This window comes from Mus musculus, chromosome 5, assembly GCF_000001635.26.
Source record: "Mus musculus strain C57BL/6J chromosome 5, GRCm38.p6 C57BL/6J".
NCBI classification, from domain to species: domain Eukaryota; kingdom Metazoa; phylum Chordata; class Mammalia; order Rodentia; family Muridae; genus Mus; species Mus musculus.
Window position 1 is genome coordinate 136,368,637 of NC_000071.6, and position 19,448 is coordinate 136,388,084.

Genomic DNA, 19,448 nt, shown 5'->3' on the forward strand with positions numbered 1-19,448 from the left:
GCCAAGGTTATATAGTGAGACCTTGCCTCAAAACAAAAACATAAATGGAACTCATGATTCATAAAAGGAATGGAGACTCAGGAATACTGGGATCCTAAGTGTGTGCCAGTGTACCTGGCTCCTGGCATCTTTTTGAAGCCACCCTTAGAACTCTGATGATCTATGAAATCAATGGCCAATAGTACAACAAAACCCCACGCCAGGACTGGGAGATGGCTAAGTGAGTAAGTTGTCACCCAAGCGGAGGACCTGACCAATTGGTTTAGCTGAACTGGAAAGCTCTAGGTTTAGTAAGAGACCCTGTCTCAAAGAATAAGGTGGAGAGTGATAGAGGAACACACCACACCTCACACTGACCTTTGGCCTACACACACACACACACACACACACACACACACACACACACACACACACATGCACACGAACACCCTTATGAGCAAACCTAACCCCTTCCTTGAAACTATAAATCTTGTAAGTGCCTCCTGTTAAAATGTATGTGTATTTCCTCATGCTAGTGCTAAAATTTAACATCTTAATTTAACTAAAGAGTTTTTAAAAATCTGACCAACATAGTTAGAAGTAGCAAGCTTAGGAGTCCCCACAGCTTTTACAAGAAATCTGATTTTCATTAAATTGCTCTATTAGTGGAAAACTACTCCTTTATGGAGAAAGTCTGGAATAAAGTAAGCCATTAGAAAGCCGTAACTGGCGCTCAGCGGGCGCAGCTTCGGTGCGTTTTACTGATGAGATGGAGGGTCCCTCACCCCAAGCACCCAGACCACAACTGTGCCCGACATTTAGATATCTTGACTTCTGGAATATCTATGCAGATGGCACTGGGTGAAAGTGCCATGCTTAGAGTGCTGTAAAAAGCCTGAACTCTTTGTTACTTTTGGTGCTGGGATGCAAACCACACCCTGCACATGCGAACATGCATCCTGAGTTACCTCAGCCCTGGGCATGCCTAACTTTTTCAATATTTACTTTTTATGTGACACATAAACATCAAATTCAGTAACCATAAATGGAGTTCCAGGCTTTTCAGCAGCGGTGCATCTTGGGGGACCTGCCCATTGCTGCCTCAGCTCAAGTACAGCTGCCATTTGTCAGCATGTGTTCAACGCACAGAAGCCTCTGGCTGCCTGTCACCTCACCCCTGACACCAGGAGAACAGGGACATGCTGCACTCAGGGTACTGTACAAGGAAGGGACAAGGATCACTGTCATTTTTGAACACATTTTTCTGGCAGTGTTAAGGACCCCCACGCCTCACTCTCGGGGACGGTATTGACAGTTGCTCTACGCTGAGCTGTATCTGAGCCCTGTAAGTAAAACTTTACAGTAGGAGCACTTGGGGTCTTTGTCAACAAGACTGGGCTGATTTCACATGTACAGTTTTTCAAACCATCATGTGACGACAGGGTTGGCGGTCAGTGTTTCCCCGCGCTGGGAGCGTGATGGCACGGGGAGGCTATACTTACCTCTCCTTCTCTGCAAAATCATTTTGTAGCTTCTGCTCTTTCTCCAGAGCAATGGTCTCGGCCTGACTCTTCAGGGTCTGCTCGTATTCTCGGATTTTCTCCTTAAGTGCTTTTATCGTAACCTCTGCAGAATGAAAGACAGAAAAACCAACAGTAAGGGAAGCGGTTCCTTGTAGCTGGGTGAACCATGCTTTCGTAACCTGCCGGGATCGCTGTATTTTAAACCTGAGCTTGTCCAGGCCGACACAAAATCAATGGTTATGAGTCCCTTTGGGGACCTTTTACTCCCTCAATGTGAAATTGAACTTGTAGTATTCAAGTTGGGGAGGATCAATGGGTTTTGCCAGGAAGGATTGTGGTGGTCCCTCCAGCACACTTAGAAAAGGGGGAAAATCAATGGTAAAATGTAATATTGTCTTTCTGATGCATCTTAAGTTGGTTCTCTACAGAGGGCAGACTGATAACTCTACTACATGGAAAGGGTGCAAACGTTTTGGAAGTCGAGTCAGATACAGACCTCATCAGCCACCAAGGCAGCTTTGTTTCTTAGGGAGCGGAAAAGGGCTGTGGCCGAGGGACACTTGCTGACCCAGGGGAAACGACCGTCGAGTTTAGGTGCTGGTGCACACTCTGTCCTGAGCACCTGCTTTAGTGGATGAGGGCTCCATATGTAGATCTGATACTGTGGGGTGTGGGAGGGGCCTGGGGCTCTTTACCTGTGGGAAAGAGTGCCTGAGGAGGGGCCACCTGCAGGTCTAGCTGTCTAGCTGGAGTGTATAAGCAGGGTCCATGCCGCTCCCAGAAGTGATTTCCCACCCATGGCACACTAATAGCCGTCCCTTTAGTTGCTTGAGCTGAACACATCCAAGCAAAAAAAAAAAAAAAACAAAAAAAAACAAAAAAAACCAAAAAAGGGAATGGTGCAGGGTCCCAACTCAGTGTGATCCTAGGACAGGATCTTGCCACTCAGCCCTCTATTCTAATAGTCACCCTTGCGGGACTCTGTGCATTATAATGCCTCCACAAACAGTGGAGCCATCTCTTACAAGGCCTCCTACTTGAGGGTTTTTTTTTTTTTTTTCATTCCCAGTATCTGGCACAGTTAAGATAGAGAATGGAAAAGCAGAAACTGGCAGGCTATACAGGACTTGAAGCCCTAGTATTCCATAGTGCCATCTGTCAGACAACAGGTATGTTGTGTGTTTCCATGAACATTCACGGAGAACAAATTAGGACTAGAATGGTGGCACATGCCTGTAATGCTAGCTTCTGTGAGGAGGCTGGGGTAAGAGAATTATTAATTGGAGGCTACTCTGAACTACGTAATAAGTTTGAGGATAGACTCAACTACATAGTGAGTTTGAATTTGAAGGCAGCCTGAGTTACAGAATGAGTCTGAGGTTAGCCAAGCCTATATACAGCGAGTATGATATACTGAGTTTGAGGTCAACCTGAGCTACATGGCAACTTTGAAGTCAACCTGGGCTGGACAAAACCCCTGTCCCAGAGGGGGCAAAAAGGGCATGTCACTGGAGCTAAAAGTACTAGGAGATTTTCTTTAGGTCTGTATAATGAACCAGACACACACACACACACACACACACACACACACACACACACACACACACACACACACAGAGCTGTCATTCAGGCACTGGGAATTCTGAAAGAAACAAGTCCTATTGCTGCCGATGGTTGCTGTGGGAGAGAAAAGTCTTGAAGGATCCCAATTCATAAGCCCAGCAGCTCCCTTTTAAGTGAGGCAGTTTTGTCCCTGTGGTCCCAAAGGCCATAGGGACAACAGGGCCTAGCAGAACCAGACCGAAGTAGAATCTGACCACTAAAATATTTGCCGTGGAACCAATCTCCAGTCAGTGTATGATCATAGACCTGACGGCAGCCACGGAGCCTTCTACCCTCACACTCCAGGCCTGTCTGTCCTAGCTTTTCTTACATCATTCCAGCCTCTTCCTGGATCTTCCCACAGACAGTGCCCCTCCCGAGTCTGTCTCCAACAGTCTTAAATGCGAAAAGGCTGTTCTTCACAATCCTAGTCATTTAGCTTTTGATTCATTTTCTGAAAGCTCACTAACCAGCAGGGCGTGCAGAGGAGCCGGCCAGGCCGATACCCCTCCCTCCTACCTAAGTCCTCACCTGTGTCTCCAGAACAAAACCATAGACACACGGACACATAGAAAATTTGGGAGTTGCTTTATAAACCTTGTGACTGTTGTTGAATTGGGCTTTTTCTTCAATACAAGGAAGCCAGAAGGCTCCGGGGCTTTCTGCAGTTTGTTTTTATTTTTTATTAATGGAGACTTGAACCTAAGGCCTTGATGATTCAAGGCTGGGCAGACATTCAAGCACTGAGCCACTCCCCCAGTCCCTCACTGAAAGATGTCCAACCGCTGAGCTATTATATATCCTTAGCCCTCTTTCTGCTTTTTATTTTGTGAAACAAGCTCTAACCAAATTGCTCAGAGTAGCCTTGAATGCAGCCTGTAACCTAGGCAGGTCTTGAACTTTGAATCCTCCTACCTTGGCCTCTGGAGTAGCTAGGATTGCTGTTTACACCAGGCCAGGTTCGAGGGTTTTGAACACACATGGCTTTCAAGTATAGGACAAATTTCCTTATGTTTGTCCCTGGCAGGAAAAGCCTTTGCCTTCCACGCCTTGTGATGCAAGGTAGTCCTGCTCGAGTTCTCACTCTCTCCTCTCTCTCTCTCTCAATTCATAATGAGTAGATGAGGTCAATAAGGGAGGAATGGTGTGTAAGCACATGGCTTGCAAGAATGAGTCTTGTCTGGAGCCTTAATGGATCAGTAGCAATTACTAAATGACTTACTGTGTGTGACCCTTTGATCAGGAGCTGGCTGTCTGACAGGTGTCGCCCAGAGGCGACACATCAGTCTTTGAAAAGACAGATCCTATCACAAGATGATACAGGAGAAATTTTCAAAGAATCCCGATTCGGCCCAGACCAAGGGCAATAAAATCCTATGTAGTTATCGCGGGAGGAAAAGTTTAGCTGTGGCAAAGCTAGGCAGTGTCATTATCTTTGTTTAAGAGATTCGGCTGCTTGCCCCACCCTGGCTTCATGAGGAGGGTAACAATTACAGCCAGTCCCAACACTATAAAGAAGGCAAAGGGGGGTGGGGAGCGGGCAGAAAGCACAGCTAGGCAGGCCAGCCATTTGCCACTAACCTTGATTTTTCACTTCAGCAAACTCCTTGTTGTACTCTTCTAGTGTTTCCCTAAGTTTCTGGTTCTCTGTTTCAATGTCGTGTAGACGCTGCACTTTTATTTCCAGCTGTTGCCCGACGTCCAGGGCTGGTACCGGATCTACACAATGGGAGAACACAGGTCAGCATATTCACCCAGATCCTCATCTGGGAAACACTCTACCATCAAGCTATGCTCTTAGCCCCTCACTGGTGAATTCTAGGCAAGCCCTCTTCTGCTGAGCCACAACCCCAGTTCATAACCAGGGGAGTCCAAGTAGGTGTTGTACCTCTGAGCCACATCCAGTCCCTTACTGGCAATTCTAGACCAGTATACAGAAGTCATCTCCTGGAGATTCTCTTAGGGCCTAGATTCCCCTTTCATAGCCTCTATGGCCACTGGCCACTCAGTCCAAGATCCTTAACGTGTGGAAATGGAATGACAACAGAACTCACTGGGATTTGCCAACTCTGGTGGTTGGGATTCTTTAAGGATTTTCATTTACTGGTCAGAAATAGCAACACAGGCGTACTGAGTGGAAGGAAGGAGGCCTCAGAGCAGCCTATCTTATTTACAGAGACTTCTCTGGGGGATTCTGGTCCATGAAAAGGTGCATCTACATTAAATGAGTCCAGGAAGTCCAGGACCTGGAACTGAGTGAGTTGCTCAGGCCACAGAACACTTGTATGGACAGCACTTTCTTAGAAGTCTCACAATGGCACTAACTACAGAAGAGGCACTAAAGTTAAGGGAGAAGGAAGAGCTAGCCTGGGTTTACCTGGTTGACTGGTAGAAAGCTGAACTAAGCCTGCTGACTCCAGGTGATCACCATTCTATATATACATGGAAACTCTTGGAGAAAGGAAAGTGCCCTAGGGCTCTGTAAGTCCATGCCCTTGTCTTTTCTTTATTTTACTTTACTTTTTGAGGCAGAGGCTCATGTAAACCATGCTGGCCTTGAATTTCTGATCCGCCTGCCTTCATTTCTCAGGTGCTAGGACTAGAGGTAACACCACATTTAGATCATGTGCTGTTGTGTATTAAATCCAGAGCCGTGTGCATCAGCGCTTTGTGCTTGTTGAAGTCTGTGGAAGGTCTATCCCCAACTCTATCTGTAGCATGATGGTCCTTTACTAATGCTGGGTGCTAAGAACAATCAGAGGCATGAAGCTAGCTGCTAGTTCTAAGAAGTAGGGGCACCTATAAAAGCACAGTATCACCCCCATAGCAGGCCTGTGGCCAGCCAGCTAGGAAAGGCACCAAGTTCCCCATTAGAATACAGAGAGCAAAAGAACATCTGGACAAGTCTTGGGAGGCCTTGTGGACAAAGAAAATGATTTTGGGGCTGGGAGATGGTTCTGAGTCCCCAGCACCCACATAAGCAGCCAAGTGTGGGCATTGGTAATCCCAGTAGTGCAGTGGAGACAGGTGGAATTCTCTAGCTCAGTGCCAGCTAGCCTTGCAGTTTGTGAGTTCTAGGCCAGTGAGAGATGCTCTCTCAAAAGACAGAGTTGATGGCTCCCGAGGAACAATACATGAAGCTGACTCTGGCTTCCACATCTATGTTCCTTTATACTTACACAGACTGGCCCTCCTCCCCCAAAGAAATGATGTCTGCCATCAGATTTACTCAGGGTTAGATTTTAGTCTACAGTTGGAAAAAACACACAGGCAATTTATAGGACTGGGTTTTGGCCTCTGGCTTTCCCAAGAATTCTCAGTAGAAGGTAGACAGACAGACAGACAGACAGGCAGGCAGGCAGGCAGGCCGGCAGTAAATGCTCTCAGTCAATATGATCTTCCTTTTTCCTTCTCTTTAGGAGGTAATTATAACCCACCTGCTGGGCCCCAGGGGAACACACCCTTTGGAATTCTGAGAATAGAAGAATATCCAAGTCACAGGGCTTAGAAAGATTACTGAATCTATTTGTGGCAGGGGCGCCAGCCTCGCCTAGGGATGGCTGTGGAGATTTAGTCTCCTCTCAAGGAATGCTAAACATCACACATGGCAGATCAGTGAGGGTATATATTCAAGAACTCACTTAACTTTCCATGCCAGAGTCATTAATTTTTCAGACCACCTCTGGTTCCTGGAAGCAAGGGCTGGCCTGGAATTCTCTGGGATGTCAGTGTGTTCACAGCATTCACTCCATGCGTCACCAGGACGTGTGGAGCTAGAGTCTGCAGCCCTGAGGGAGCCCAGCACTGGGGCTTAACACCAACACTGTCCATCATGTGACTCTCAGGCTTGGTGGGCACTTATGCGGCCTCTATACACAGTCCCTTTCTCATTCATGACTTTTCATTATTATTTTAATCAGCATTAAAATATTTATGTTATGCTAGATTGCTAGAGCTATTTTGGGAACATAGTTCTTCCAAGCAGGAGTGGCAATAACAAGAAAAATGAAATTCTCAGAACATCCCAGGTACTTTTTTCCCCCTTTTAATTGCACTGTCTTCCCAGGAAACCTGAATCTCTCTCTGCCCTCCATGTCTTCAGGCTAGGGAAATGGATTGAGAGAAATGAGCACTATGCCCACAACATCCTTTATACAGAAGGACAATCTGAGCTTGATCCAGGTCAGGGATAAGGAGGAGAAGGAGCTATGCTCGCAGAACAGTCTAGGAGCTGCCAGCGCCAATTTGACTTTTCAGGAGCTAAGGTTGCATTCTGTACACATGCATGTGTGTGTGTGTGTGGAAAGGTGTTGATGATGGGTGTCTTCCACAATCTTTCTCCACCTTGCTGAGACAGTGTCTTTCATTTGGCCTGGAACTCACTCAGTAGGCTAGGCTGCCTGGCTAGGCCAGGAATCCACCAGTTTTACCTCCCCAGCTCCAGGGGTTAGGAACTCACAGGAGCTTTTTACATGGGTACTGGAGATGGAATGTGGATTCTCATGCTTGCCAAACACGTAACTGGCTGGGCCATCTCCCCAGGCCCCTCCAGGCCATCCCTATTTAAAGGCCAGGACCCAGTGTGTCTGCTTCTGATGAAAAAATAGCTTCCATCTTGCCATTCAGCAGGAATCCAGTAACATATGAAGAGAACACACATGCTATGAGCAAATAGTAACCAACTACGCCTTAAGACAAATTCTCAGCACGCCCCACTGTAAATGGAAGTTCTGGAACTCTTGTAATTATTCATTATAGCATCTATATTTAATTTAACAGTACTAAAGTTAATGTCAAAGTAGCAAAACTGGCCACAGAATAGAAAAGGAACTGAATGTTCAAATAGTTTGGTGCATTAGACTCAACTTTACGATGGTACATTGTATGACTAAAGGCCTACAGCATTGGAATATTGTTTTGGGATATGTAAAAGCCATTGGTAAAGTAGCTCTTAGGCTTAATTTTTATTATGTGTATTAAAGGAACGGCTAATTACCACATGATGGTATAATAGTCCTAGCATGTTTGAGCTGGAGACCAAAACAATGAACTTCAGCACGCCAAACCCGGACCTGCATGTTAAGCTGGGGAAATCATAGCTTTCTGTCTCGTTAACGATTTCCAATGCCATTTAAACTCCATACAAGCATTGTTAGGTATCAGGCTGTACGTCAGAAGCCTCTCAACTCAGCAGTTCAATTACAGAATTGTCTGAGGGAGGAGACAGAAAACACCCATAGACAGAATAGCATGCGGAGTTCTGTAAGCCACCTGCCCAGCCTCCAACCCAACATGCTTTGCCACTATCCACATCCACCCACCATGACAAACTCAAAAAACATTTTACGATCATCTGATAAGTTAATTCCTGAAGCAGGCTTGGAGGTAGTGTGCAGTTCGTTATGCAACTCAGGACCTTAAACAGCATAATTATATAACAAACAACCCTATCACCTGGATTTATTCAGCACATTTTGCTAAGCGAGGTAACATTAGCTCATTAATTCTAGTCATCCCTGCAGAAGCTGGGGGAAGGCATGCTGAGATGTGTCAGGCGCTGGCATCTCCCCCAGGGACAGGGATGGGAAGGAAAGCTGGCCAGGCCAACAGGTATGCAAAATGCTAATTATGAATGCTACTTCCTGAGACAGCAGCTACCTCAATTATACTGTCTCTTCATGCACTAATTTAACAAGGGTTTCCTAAGTGGCTACATGATCTGGGAAAGGCCAGGGTTGGGCACTGCAAGGGACACTGAGCCAAGTCAACAGGAGCCAGCTTCCCTAGAGAGGTAACCCAGGTAACATCAAATATCAATGGGAAAGCAAAAAACAGCCACATTAAAGATCACATGAGTGGAGAATAGATCCCATATAAATGGGCAAAGAGGAAAAAAAATTTTTTTTCAGTAAGAGGAGACAGAGATACTTGAGTAGTTGCCTTAATAGTGACACAGGGACAATCAGGAGTACAGTGCCAGGCAGGATCAGAACCATCTATCACCACTAAGAATAACTGATAATGTTAATTTTATGATGCTAAAGGAATACTTGATAAGCAAGACTAACACCTTGCTCTGAAAGGCTTGCCAAGGTAAATACCCCAATATACTAACCAAAAACTGAAAGGACAGGAGAAAAGACCCGTCCATCATAATAGGTACAAATTTCAAAACTCCATTCACATCTGTTAATCACAGAGATGTAAAATCATTTCTTCCTATGGTGCTGGGGAAGAAACTCAGTCATGAGAATGCAAGGCCACTGAGCCACGCCCCCAGCCCCTCACTGGGGGATTCTAGGCAGGGGCTCTACTACTGAGCCACACCCCCAGCCCTCACTGGGGGATTCTAGGCAGGGGCTCTACCACAGAGCCACGCCTCCAGCCCCTCACTGGGGGATTCTAGGCAGGGGCTCTACCACAGAGCCATGGCCCCAGCCCCTCACTGCAGAGATTTGAGGCAGATGCTCTTCTACCAAAAAACCTAGCAAAATGTCAGTATGGATGCAAAAGCCTGAAGAACACTACCAACCAATCACCTCGGTGGCCCCACACAGCTGCACAAGTGTTCCTTTAGTATGCATGGGGAATATCTAACAGCAAGCAGAGGTGCAAACAAGTCTTGATAAATTCAAAAGAACAAATATCATCCGAAGCACATTCTCTGGCCACAATGGAGTAAAACATGCACTGGACCTCTTAAGAACATAAAAAAGGAGCAAATCAAACGCAAAGTAAGCAGAAGTGAGCAAAGGAGATTGGGGAGCAATAAAACTGAAAAGGCAAAGAGAAAAAAAAAAATCAATGCAAACAAAAGCAGGTTCTTAAGGAAAAAAAAAAATCATTGAAATTGATTAGCTCCTAGCCAGTCTGATCTAGAAAAAAACATAGAATTTACAAATCCCAAGATCAGGAAATGCCAGAATGGATATGACTACACATCCTTTAATTCTGTTTCTTTTCTTTTCTTTTCTTTTCTTTTTCTTTTTCTTTTTTGAGACAGGGTCTCATTACATAGTGCTAGATGGCATGGAAATCTGTATGCAATCCAGGCTGACCTCAAAATCATAGAGATCTGCCTGCTTGCGCCTCTTGGACTGCTGGGATTAGAGGGATGCACTACCACAATTGGCACAACATGGCAAAGGTGGAAACAGGTGGATCTCTGTAAATGAGTTTGAGGCTAACCTAGTTCATATATTGAGTTCTAGGTCACTCAAGGCTATATAGTGAGATTCTATCTTAAAAAAAAAAAAAAGGATGATATATACTATGATTAACATCATGCCCAAAGCCAGGTATGGTGGTGCATGCCTGTAATTCCAGGAGTCTGGAAGACACAGAAGAGAGGCAGATCTATTTAAGTTCCAGGTCAGACTAGTTGATACGGTGACAAAATGTCTAAAAAATATTTCAGCCCAAAAAGATAACTCAGTGGGTAAAGCACCTAGCATGCCAGCAGGAGTAGCTGAGTTCTGATTCCCAGAATCCACCTAAAATGCCAGGACAGGTACCCAGTGGAGACACAAGCAGACCTGGGGCTTGCTGGCTAGTCACCTTAGCCTACTTGGAGAGTCCCAAGTCCCAGTGAAAGACTCTGCCTTAAAAAAAAAAAAAAAAAAAAAAAAAGATAGCTCCGGGTGAATAATACACTAGATTGACCTCTGACCTACATACACTCCCCTGTGCATATACATATATAAACAAAAGCAAAAATACAATTGGAGATGATTCAATCTGACTCAGAAAGGAATTAAAAACTGTTTATAGTACTATATCTTTTTTTTAAAGATTTGTTTATTGTATTTATGTGTGCTCTGTAACTGTGCTCCACCAGAAGAGGGCACCAAATCCCATTACAGATGGCTGTGAGCCACCATGTGGCTGCTGGGAATTGAACTCAGGACCTCTGGAAGAGCAATAGGTGCTCTCAACCGCTGAGCCATCTCTCCAGCCCAGTACTATATCTGTTAATGAAGTTCAATTTGAAATGAGAACCAGCAATACCAGGCCCATTATCATCACTCCACCACAGGAGCTATTTATTAGTATTAATGGTTGCCAAGGGATTGGAGGAGCAGTTTTCTTCAGTGGTGTAACTGCTTGTCATTTGCCCAAAGTTCCAGTATGTCTCCACTCATAGGCATGTAAGCAACCTTAATTAAACTCAGTGGGTTACAGAACCAGAAAAAAAAAAAGTTGAAAATGAGGGGAACTTGGTGGGAGGAAGGGAGGAAAATTGAGAGGAGCTAAGAGAGGGTAAGGGTATGTGTAAAAAGGACCAAGTTTATAAAAGGTAAAAGAAAGAAAGTCCCAGGCCTAAATGTCTTCAGAGTTTAACTACAGGAATGTAAAAAAAGATATAATAGTGGCTTTGAAGGGGGAACACTTCCCAGCTCATGACGTGAGCTTAGAGCCTTGTCTTCTGGTTAATAAACACAAAAGTCTGTATTCTATACTCCTTACAAATTTAAAGACAAAAATCTTTAGTAAACTGTTAATGAATTGATCCAGCCAATTTTGTTTGCTCTTTTTTTTTTTCTTTCAATTGTATTTGCTCATTCAGTAGTGCTGGGATTGAACCCTATGTCAGGTAGTGGTGGGGAGTAAGCCCTGGGCTTTGCACATGTTAGCTAAGTACTCTACTACCGAACTTGCCTTGTATGCATAAGGACCTGCATTTAATCACCAAAACACATGTAAAAAAGCTGGTGTGTGTGTGTGTTGGGGGGGGGGGGGCAGGTGGTGGGCACTTCTAAGCCTAGAGACAGGAGGCTTTTAAGTCTCTGGGGCTTGCTGGCCAGCTACTCTAGCCTAATTGGCAAGCCTTAGCTGTCAGTGAGAGACTGCCTTAAACAGCAAGCAAGCAAGCAAGCAAGCAAGCAAGCAAGCAAGCAAGCAAGCAAGCAAGACCACCACCACTAACAAAATCCCAAGGTGGGCATCACCTGAGGAATAACAGCCAGGGTTGATCTCTGATCTCTGTATGCACACACATATGTACCTATGTACACACACTCAAATGGAACTTCAGTGCAATGGGATAGAGCTCAGGGCTAGCACCTTGTGTGTGCAAGGCCCCGAGGTCAATGCCTAACACCAGTAGTAAACTATATATATGTCTATACACTTAAGTAATTTTCAAGAACAACTTTTGAATGTTTTAATAAAGTATTTTAATTCCCTTTGCTCTGCACCACTGCCTTGTGTGTTGTGGCACTGGGGATTAAATCATGCTAGGCAAGCACACCGCCGCGGAGCTACGGCCTCAGATTCTCTTTACTTTCCATTTTGACACAGGGTCTCATCAGGTTGCCCAGGCTGTACTTGAACTCACTTTGCCTCCAAAGAACTGGAATTGTAGTTATGAACTACTATGCCTTGCTGTAGCTTCTTATTTTTAGAATGTGATATATAGAGGTTTTTCAAAATACACTACTATAATTGTCTATGCATATAATATACTTAAAATAAGAATATCTTGGGGCTGTGAATCCCAAATTTTTTCTTGAGATAAATGGCAATATCTCAGTTGGCAGAGTACTTGCATGGCACACATGAGGTTCTGAGTTTGAGCCCTAGTTCCACATAAAACAGGCTTGGCGCCACACACCTGTACTCAGGAGGTAGCAGGAAGATCGGAAAGTTAAGGTCATCCTCAGCTATAAAGCGGGTCTGAGGCTAGCCTGAATATACATAAAGATGTCTGGCGAGTGCTCTGGATTGATGGATTTGGCTACTGGGCCAAGAGTGACTAGTAGTATGCAGTAGGAAGGGTGAGCCCAGGGAGCAAGGAATTATGGGAATGTGGATGAGTGAGGTAGTGGCAGGTGTGGTAAGAGGGGCTTAAATGTAGGCCAGCTTCTGGAGGTGCAATTATTAAGAATGAGAACAGAACAGAAATCTCTGATGACACCTGCATGGAGACCAATGCGTATTCATTATGGTGACACCACTTACTGTCTTGGAGGGTAGTTGGGGCGTGTGTGTGTGTGTGTGTGTGTGTGTGTGGTCTTATGCTCCTGAGAAGTTTCAGAAGTCACCTAGGACAACGTGTCTACACTGACAAGGAAGCTGAGGAGAAAGTCCTGGCAGAGGAAGAAGCCAGGAGGAGAGTGTGACCAGATAGAGTGGTGACTCAACATGTGTAGTCCCCTCTCAGGAAAGTCTGCTTCTGTGGGGATAGAGCACAAAAGAAGAAAATATTTGGGCCAGTCTGGGGCCACTTACAGACTCTCACTTGGCCCTCTAGCAGCACTTTAATATAAACATTTATTTGGATGTCTCTGTCCACTATCCAGGCAGCTGGCATGCCCAATAAAGGGAAGCAGTGTCAAATAGAGGTCGCAGAGTTACTGAAGGCACACTGCTGGGCTGCACCGAAGCTATAGGATGGCAAGCCAGCTTCAGACCTGGCTAGGACCATTTATGTCAGGGATGACTTGGGGATGGCAGTAGGGCTTGTGGCAAATGGACCCACTCCATATTGTGAGGGCTTAGAAACCCCATCTTAGTAAACCCTGGGCCCATGTTTGCACAGAGCTTTGCAGGCAACACAGGGCTGTCCCCTGCCACTAGCTCCAGGATGAATGTGTTCCTTGTGAGCACCATCCCAGGGATGACATCACATGCAAGCCAACACTACTCTTTGCCGGGACACTCTGGGCTAATGTAATCATACGATTACATAATTAACCCAGCTGTCTCATTAAGAAAATCAACTGGAATTCAGGGCATAATTAGTTATATGACAATTAGCATGCTGATGAGCAACCGATGAAAAGCTGTCTAGATACCCAGCGTGCCAGGACCACCCCAATCATGTCCGGGCTTGGGGTGGGGGGTAGGAGGTGGGGAGGAATGGGTAGGATGAGGCCACACACCTTTGTGTGTACACATCAAGAAGGATTCCCTGGGTCAGTTTGGGGAGTTCTCAACATGCCAGTCAGTTCAGCCAAGGGTTTGGGTGGGCGGGACCAAAAGGGAAGGCCCTAAAATGAGAGCCCGCTGAAGCAGCTGGCACAGATACAGGCATCCACCTTGTAACTTTCACTCTTCAAAGTGTTTACAGCTGAGTGTTGGGGGTGTGGCTTCATGGGAAGAGCACTTGCCTAGCATGCACAAAGCCCTGGATTCCACCCCCAGTACTACATTAACAGGATATGGTGACGTACACCTGTAAACCCAGAACTCAGAAGGTGAAAGCCAGAGGAGGGGCCATCCTTGGTATACAGTGATGCAGAGGCCAGCATGAACTCCACGAGACTATCTCAAAACAAAACCATGAGTTTATAGTTCATCAACCACTTGTTAATAGCATATAAAAAATAAAAGATGTGCCAAATTTGTTTGGTGTTCTGGTCATGGAGGGTGGAAAAAAGCTGTCCCCTGTCCAGTTTCCAATTCTCCAGTGTGAAGCATAACTGATTCTTGTCCCTTGTAGCAGCTTCAGGACCAGCTCTAGGCCAGAGAGCCACAGGGAGGACAGGAAACAGCTGAATGCCTGCCTGTAACCTACGCTGCACTGGGCCTTAGAAGTCCCTGGTTTCCTTTTGTCTTGGTTTGGTGGCTGAGGTTGTTTCTTAGTAATATGAACGAAAATGTCCCAGGAAGACAGACAGGACACCTATGAGGATGATCGTACAGGTCTCAGGCCACTAAAGTCACTCTGTAAAGGTGAGGGGTGTTGGCCTAGTTTGCCAGCATCAGGAGTCTTGGATCACCTGAACTAGACTAGCCTGCTGGAATCAGACAAGAGAAGCCATATTTTCCCAGCCTTGAAGGCTAGTATAGTACACCAATGGCATGGTGGCGTGAAAGCCAGAGGGGGTTCTAACCGGCACAGACCCTGTCAGCTCTCCCTGAGGCCAGCAGGGAAGGAGGAGGGATAGAAGTAAAGTTTCTGATTTTCTCTGTGATGTGTCCTCCCCAGGAAGTAGTGGCACAAAGGACCAGATGGCTATTTCACCCTTGAGGAGGGACATTAAAAAGCAGCCCCCAAGCTGAGGCTGTAACTCTGTAGAGTGCTTGCCTACCACACGCAGTGGTAGTACTAGTTCCATGTAAATGGGGCATGGTGGTGTACATCTGTAATCCCAGAACTTGGGTGGCTGGAGGATCAGGGGTGCGAGGTTTTCAATGGCCATATGAGTTTGAGATCAGCCTGGAGCTACTGAGACCTTGTCTCGTGCGGGTGTGTGTGTGTGTGTGTGTGTGTGTGTGTGTGTGTGTGTAGCTGATCTCTGGGTCTTCATAATGGGGCTGGTCCTCATGAAGAGAGTCCCCTTTATCCAAATCCTACCTTTAACATTGGGTGCCTGGAGACACAAACCTTGTGCAGAGTTTCTGTCAACTTTGTATAAAGTTCTGGAAATAGAGTAACCCACGATTGAGCTCTCTAGGAAGTTTTCATTCAGCGCTTCAGAAAATGCATGCTATATTGTGATGGTTAATCTTCATTGTTAAGTGGATTTAGAATCACCACGAAAATACACCTCTGGATTTATGAAGGTGTTTCTAGAAAGATTTTATTGAGGCATGAAGACCCATGTCCCAGGGTGGGGTCATGGACTGACTGAAAAGGAGACTGAGTTAAGCACCAGCATTAATCTCTTTCTGCTTCCTGACTGTGGTTGCAGTGTGACCAGGCTTTATGATCTTGCCGCCATGCCTCTCCTCATGATACATTGCATCTCTTAAAACTGAGCCAGAACAAGCCCTTTCTCCTGTAAGTTGCTTTTGTTTATAGCAATAAGAAAAGTAACCACCACACAGGTGCTTTTCAAAACCATAGGCTAGTTTCCTAGGTCAATCAAGCAAGTCGAGGTGGTTCTGACAACATGGGTGGGAGCCCTGTTTCATGAGGCGATAAATATTTTATAGTGCTGGTAATATCCTTCCTAAGACTTCAATTTTAAAAGCTCCCAGGCACTGTTTTTGCATTTGAAGGGTCTCATTGGTAGGAAGTAAACTGCCACTGAGTCAGGAGTAAAATATAATACTTGCAAAGTGACTGCAGAAGCAAGAAGACTGGCAGCTTGCAAAGCGATTTTACCAAGGAACTTCATAGCTAAGGCACACAGGTCCTTTCCTTCCCCCAGTCCCCCAGTCCTACAGCCCAATTTTAAGGAGGAATTTTTTTTCAACTGAGGCTCTGTCTTCTCTGATGACTCTAGCTTGTGTCAAGCTGACATAAAACCGGCCAGCTTAGAGACTGAGACTTGGAGTACAAGTGATTATTTTGCTGATTATGTGGCTCTCTCACAAGCTTGCAAATAAATACATTATTGCAGAATGAAAATCTGAAGCAAGTCACCCACTCAAGGTTAATGACTGGCAGATTATGCATGCCATCATGGTTCTGCCTAGAACCCAGGAAAATTCCTGCTATGCTATATCATTTCATAGTATTCCAGCTATGGGAGAGGGGCACCCTTTAAAGGCAGGGACGTTTCCTGTAGCATCAGTTAAAGATACAAGCTGTTTCACTCAAAACATAATTGTGAAATATTTTCTCTACTATGCAAAGTGTGTGCGTAGTACTGGGGAGGCAGGGGAAGGAAAGACCTGTGCATCTGTTGGGACTCTCAGTCCAGGCATCCATGTGACAGACTGCCAGGAGGTGCTGGCAGAGTTTAAGTGTCTTGAATGGTACACTTTAAACTATGCTTTGCACTGGGGAGTTGTTGGCATCAGGAGACCAGGCTGAAACTCTGTCCTTGCCCACAGGAACGGACCCAAATACAGAGAGATGATGGCCTCAAGGACAGAAAGCTGAACAGAGGGGAAGTTCTACCAAGGGAATCCTATCAGGGCCCAATGCTGGCACATGGTTATGACATTTGTACTTGTGCATCGAATATTAAAAACAATTTAGCCAGGTGTGGTAGGCAGGCATGCTCAGAACCTTAGCACCAGCTGAGGCTGAAGTATCAAAAATGTAAGGCCAGTGCTGGCTGCATACCAAGTGCTGGGTTATCCTGGGCTACATGAAACCCTGTTTGAAAAAATAAAGGAATGGGAACAAGCACATAAGTATATTTGCTAACAAGCCTGATGACCTGAGTTTGATTCCCAGAATTCACATATTGGAAAGAGAAAATCAACTCTAAAGGTTCTGACATCCATACGTGTGTTGTGGTATGGGCATGCAAGCACACACAAACATAATAAAAATAATCATAAAGTAAAGGACAAATAACTAAAAACTTAAACTGGGGTCACAGATGTAAAATGTCTTCTTGTGCAAAGCCTAAGGCTCTGACTGCTGGAGGTGCACAGCACACAGCTGTAATCCCAGCACTAGAGGCTGAGGCTGGAGAATCATAAGTTCCAGAAGAGTCTGAGTGACAAGAAGGAAACCCCATCTCAAACAAATCATCAGCTGCCACTCGGAAGTGGAGGTGTGTGGATTTTAAAAGAAAAATAAAAAAATCTCTCTACCACCAAGGCCATATTATTGTAACTTCTGGGATAATGACCAGTTCAAGTCTATTTTGCAATAGAAGGCCTAGCCAGTATCTTTAACATGTTGGGATTTTGTTGGATAGTTGATTGTTTTTTGGAGACAGGGTCTGGGTTAGCTGGGATCATGTCAATTTGACACAAGCTAGAGTCATCAGAACAGAAAGATCCCCAAATGAAGAACTGCTTCCATGAGATCCATCTGTAAGGCATTTTCTCAATTAGTGATCAAGTGGGGGAGGGCCCAGCCTGTGGGCAGGGCCATCCTGGGCTGGTGGTTCTGGGTTCTATAAGAAAGTAGGCAGCTCAAGCCAGTAAGCAACATTCCTCCATGTTCTCTGCATCAGCTCCTGCTTCCAGGCTCCATCCTTGTTTGACTTCCTGTCCTGACTACTTTGGTAATGACAGCAATGTGGAAGTGTAAGCAGAAAAAAAAAAAATCCCCTCAAAAAACCAACTTTTTTTCTTTTTGGTCATGGTGTTTTGTTGCATCAATACAAACTCTTACTAAGACAGAGTTTCTTTAGAATTATTTTTTATTTGCCTGCAGAAGCAGAAAGAGGAGTCTGGTCCTTGGAACTGAAGTTATAGGAAGTTGTGAGCCACTTAACAAGGGAACACAACTCTAGTCCTGCAAGAGCAGCAATACTCCTCTTAACCGATAAATAGAGTCTCATTCTGAATTCTTTATGTAGCTAAGAGTGACCTTGCATTTTCTGACCTTCCCCAGTGCTGCGCTTAGAGGTGTGAGTCACCACACTTGGCTTTGGGGGAGGGGTTATCTTTTTTTTTTTTTTTTAATATGGACCAGTCAAGGAGAGGTTAGGGGTCAGAGTTAGGTGAATAGGCAGGGTGTAGGGAGATCCTGGCTGGATGCAGGTGCCAGCATCAAGTAAAGTCTCAGAATGATGGAGGACTTGCCAATCACATGTGCTGGACCCTGAGTGGAGGGTGGCAATGGCTTTGCAGCCATGAAACGTTTTATAGTCTGACATAAAAGTTAAATGAAAATTCAGAGAGCTATTAAAGCACTCCATGGCAGGGCCAGACAATCTGAGTGAACAGTGGCTGCTGTCTGGTATTTCAGATGCTCTAGTGAGCTCAGTCCTGTGGGAGGTGTCAATCACAGGAGCAAGATGCACATTATGCTCAAAACATACTGTGTTCAGTTGACTCTATTCTAGATTTTTGAGATAGCTTTTTTGGAATTCATGTGGCCCTATCCTGAACTTACTATAGAGCTGAGGATAACCTTAAACTTCTGATCCTCCTGCCTCCACAATCCTAGTGCTAGGATTACAGCACCTGGCTTCACGTAGCACTTTGAAGAAATGATTTGATACATCCATTTGTACATTCTTTGAGCAAATATTTACCAAATTTCTACTACATGGCAGACACTGGAGTTGATACCTGGGAGATGATTAGTGACAAGGCCACATTGTTTTAGTGTCCCCTGTGAAAGAACCCAGGGCTACCAAGTACAGCCATGCATTCACAGGGTCACATTCTGAGAAATGTGTCATGTGATTCTGACATTTCCCAAGAAAGTTTACAGAAGCTAAGGCAGGGAGGTGCTATTAGGTGCTGGCCTTATACTGTTGTTGTACATGTGGTCCCTTGTTGACTGAAACATTTTTGTGCAGTGTCCAACTGTGGTTGTAATAGCAGTATAGTTAGTTCAGTTGATAGACTGCTTAGCTAGCCTGCATGAGACCCTGGATTTAATCCCCACCAGTGCACGCCTATAATCCTAACACTTAGGTCAGGGAGGTGGGAAGATCAGAAGTTTAAAGTATCAAGGTTGAGGGGAGCCCTGAGCTACATGAGACCCTATCTCAAAAGGGTGGGGGTGGGTGTGGGTGAGGAAGCTGAGCATGG

General features: G+C 45.2%; 1 protein-coding gene and 1 non-coding gene across 23 annotated transcripts in view; both read right to left on the reverse strand.

Annotated features, from left to right (window-relative positions):
- Positions 1–19,448, reverse strand: part of Cux1 (cut-like homeobox 1) — a 319,456-nt gene that overhangs the window by 120,502 nt on the left and 179,506 nt on the right. For all 22 annotated transcript variants that reach the window (XM_030254115.1, NM_198602.3, NM_001291238.1 and 19 more), the window contains exons 5-6: positions 4,686–4,823; positions 1,482–1,605 (exon numbers count right to left, since the gene is read on the reverse strand). In XM_030254115.1, coding sequence (XP_030109975.1) covers positions 1,482–1,605; positions 4,686–4,823 — 262 coding nt within the window. The remainder of the gene's footprint in view (positions 1–1,481; positions 1,606–4,685; positions 4,824–19,448) is intronic.
- Positions 7,080–7,167, reverse strand: Mir721 (microRNA 721). Its single transcript, NR_030500.1, has one exon. It is a non-coding gene; the product is annotated as a microRNA 721 (primary transcript).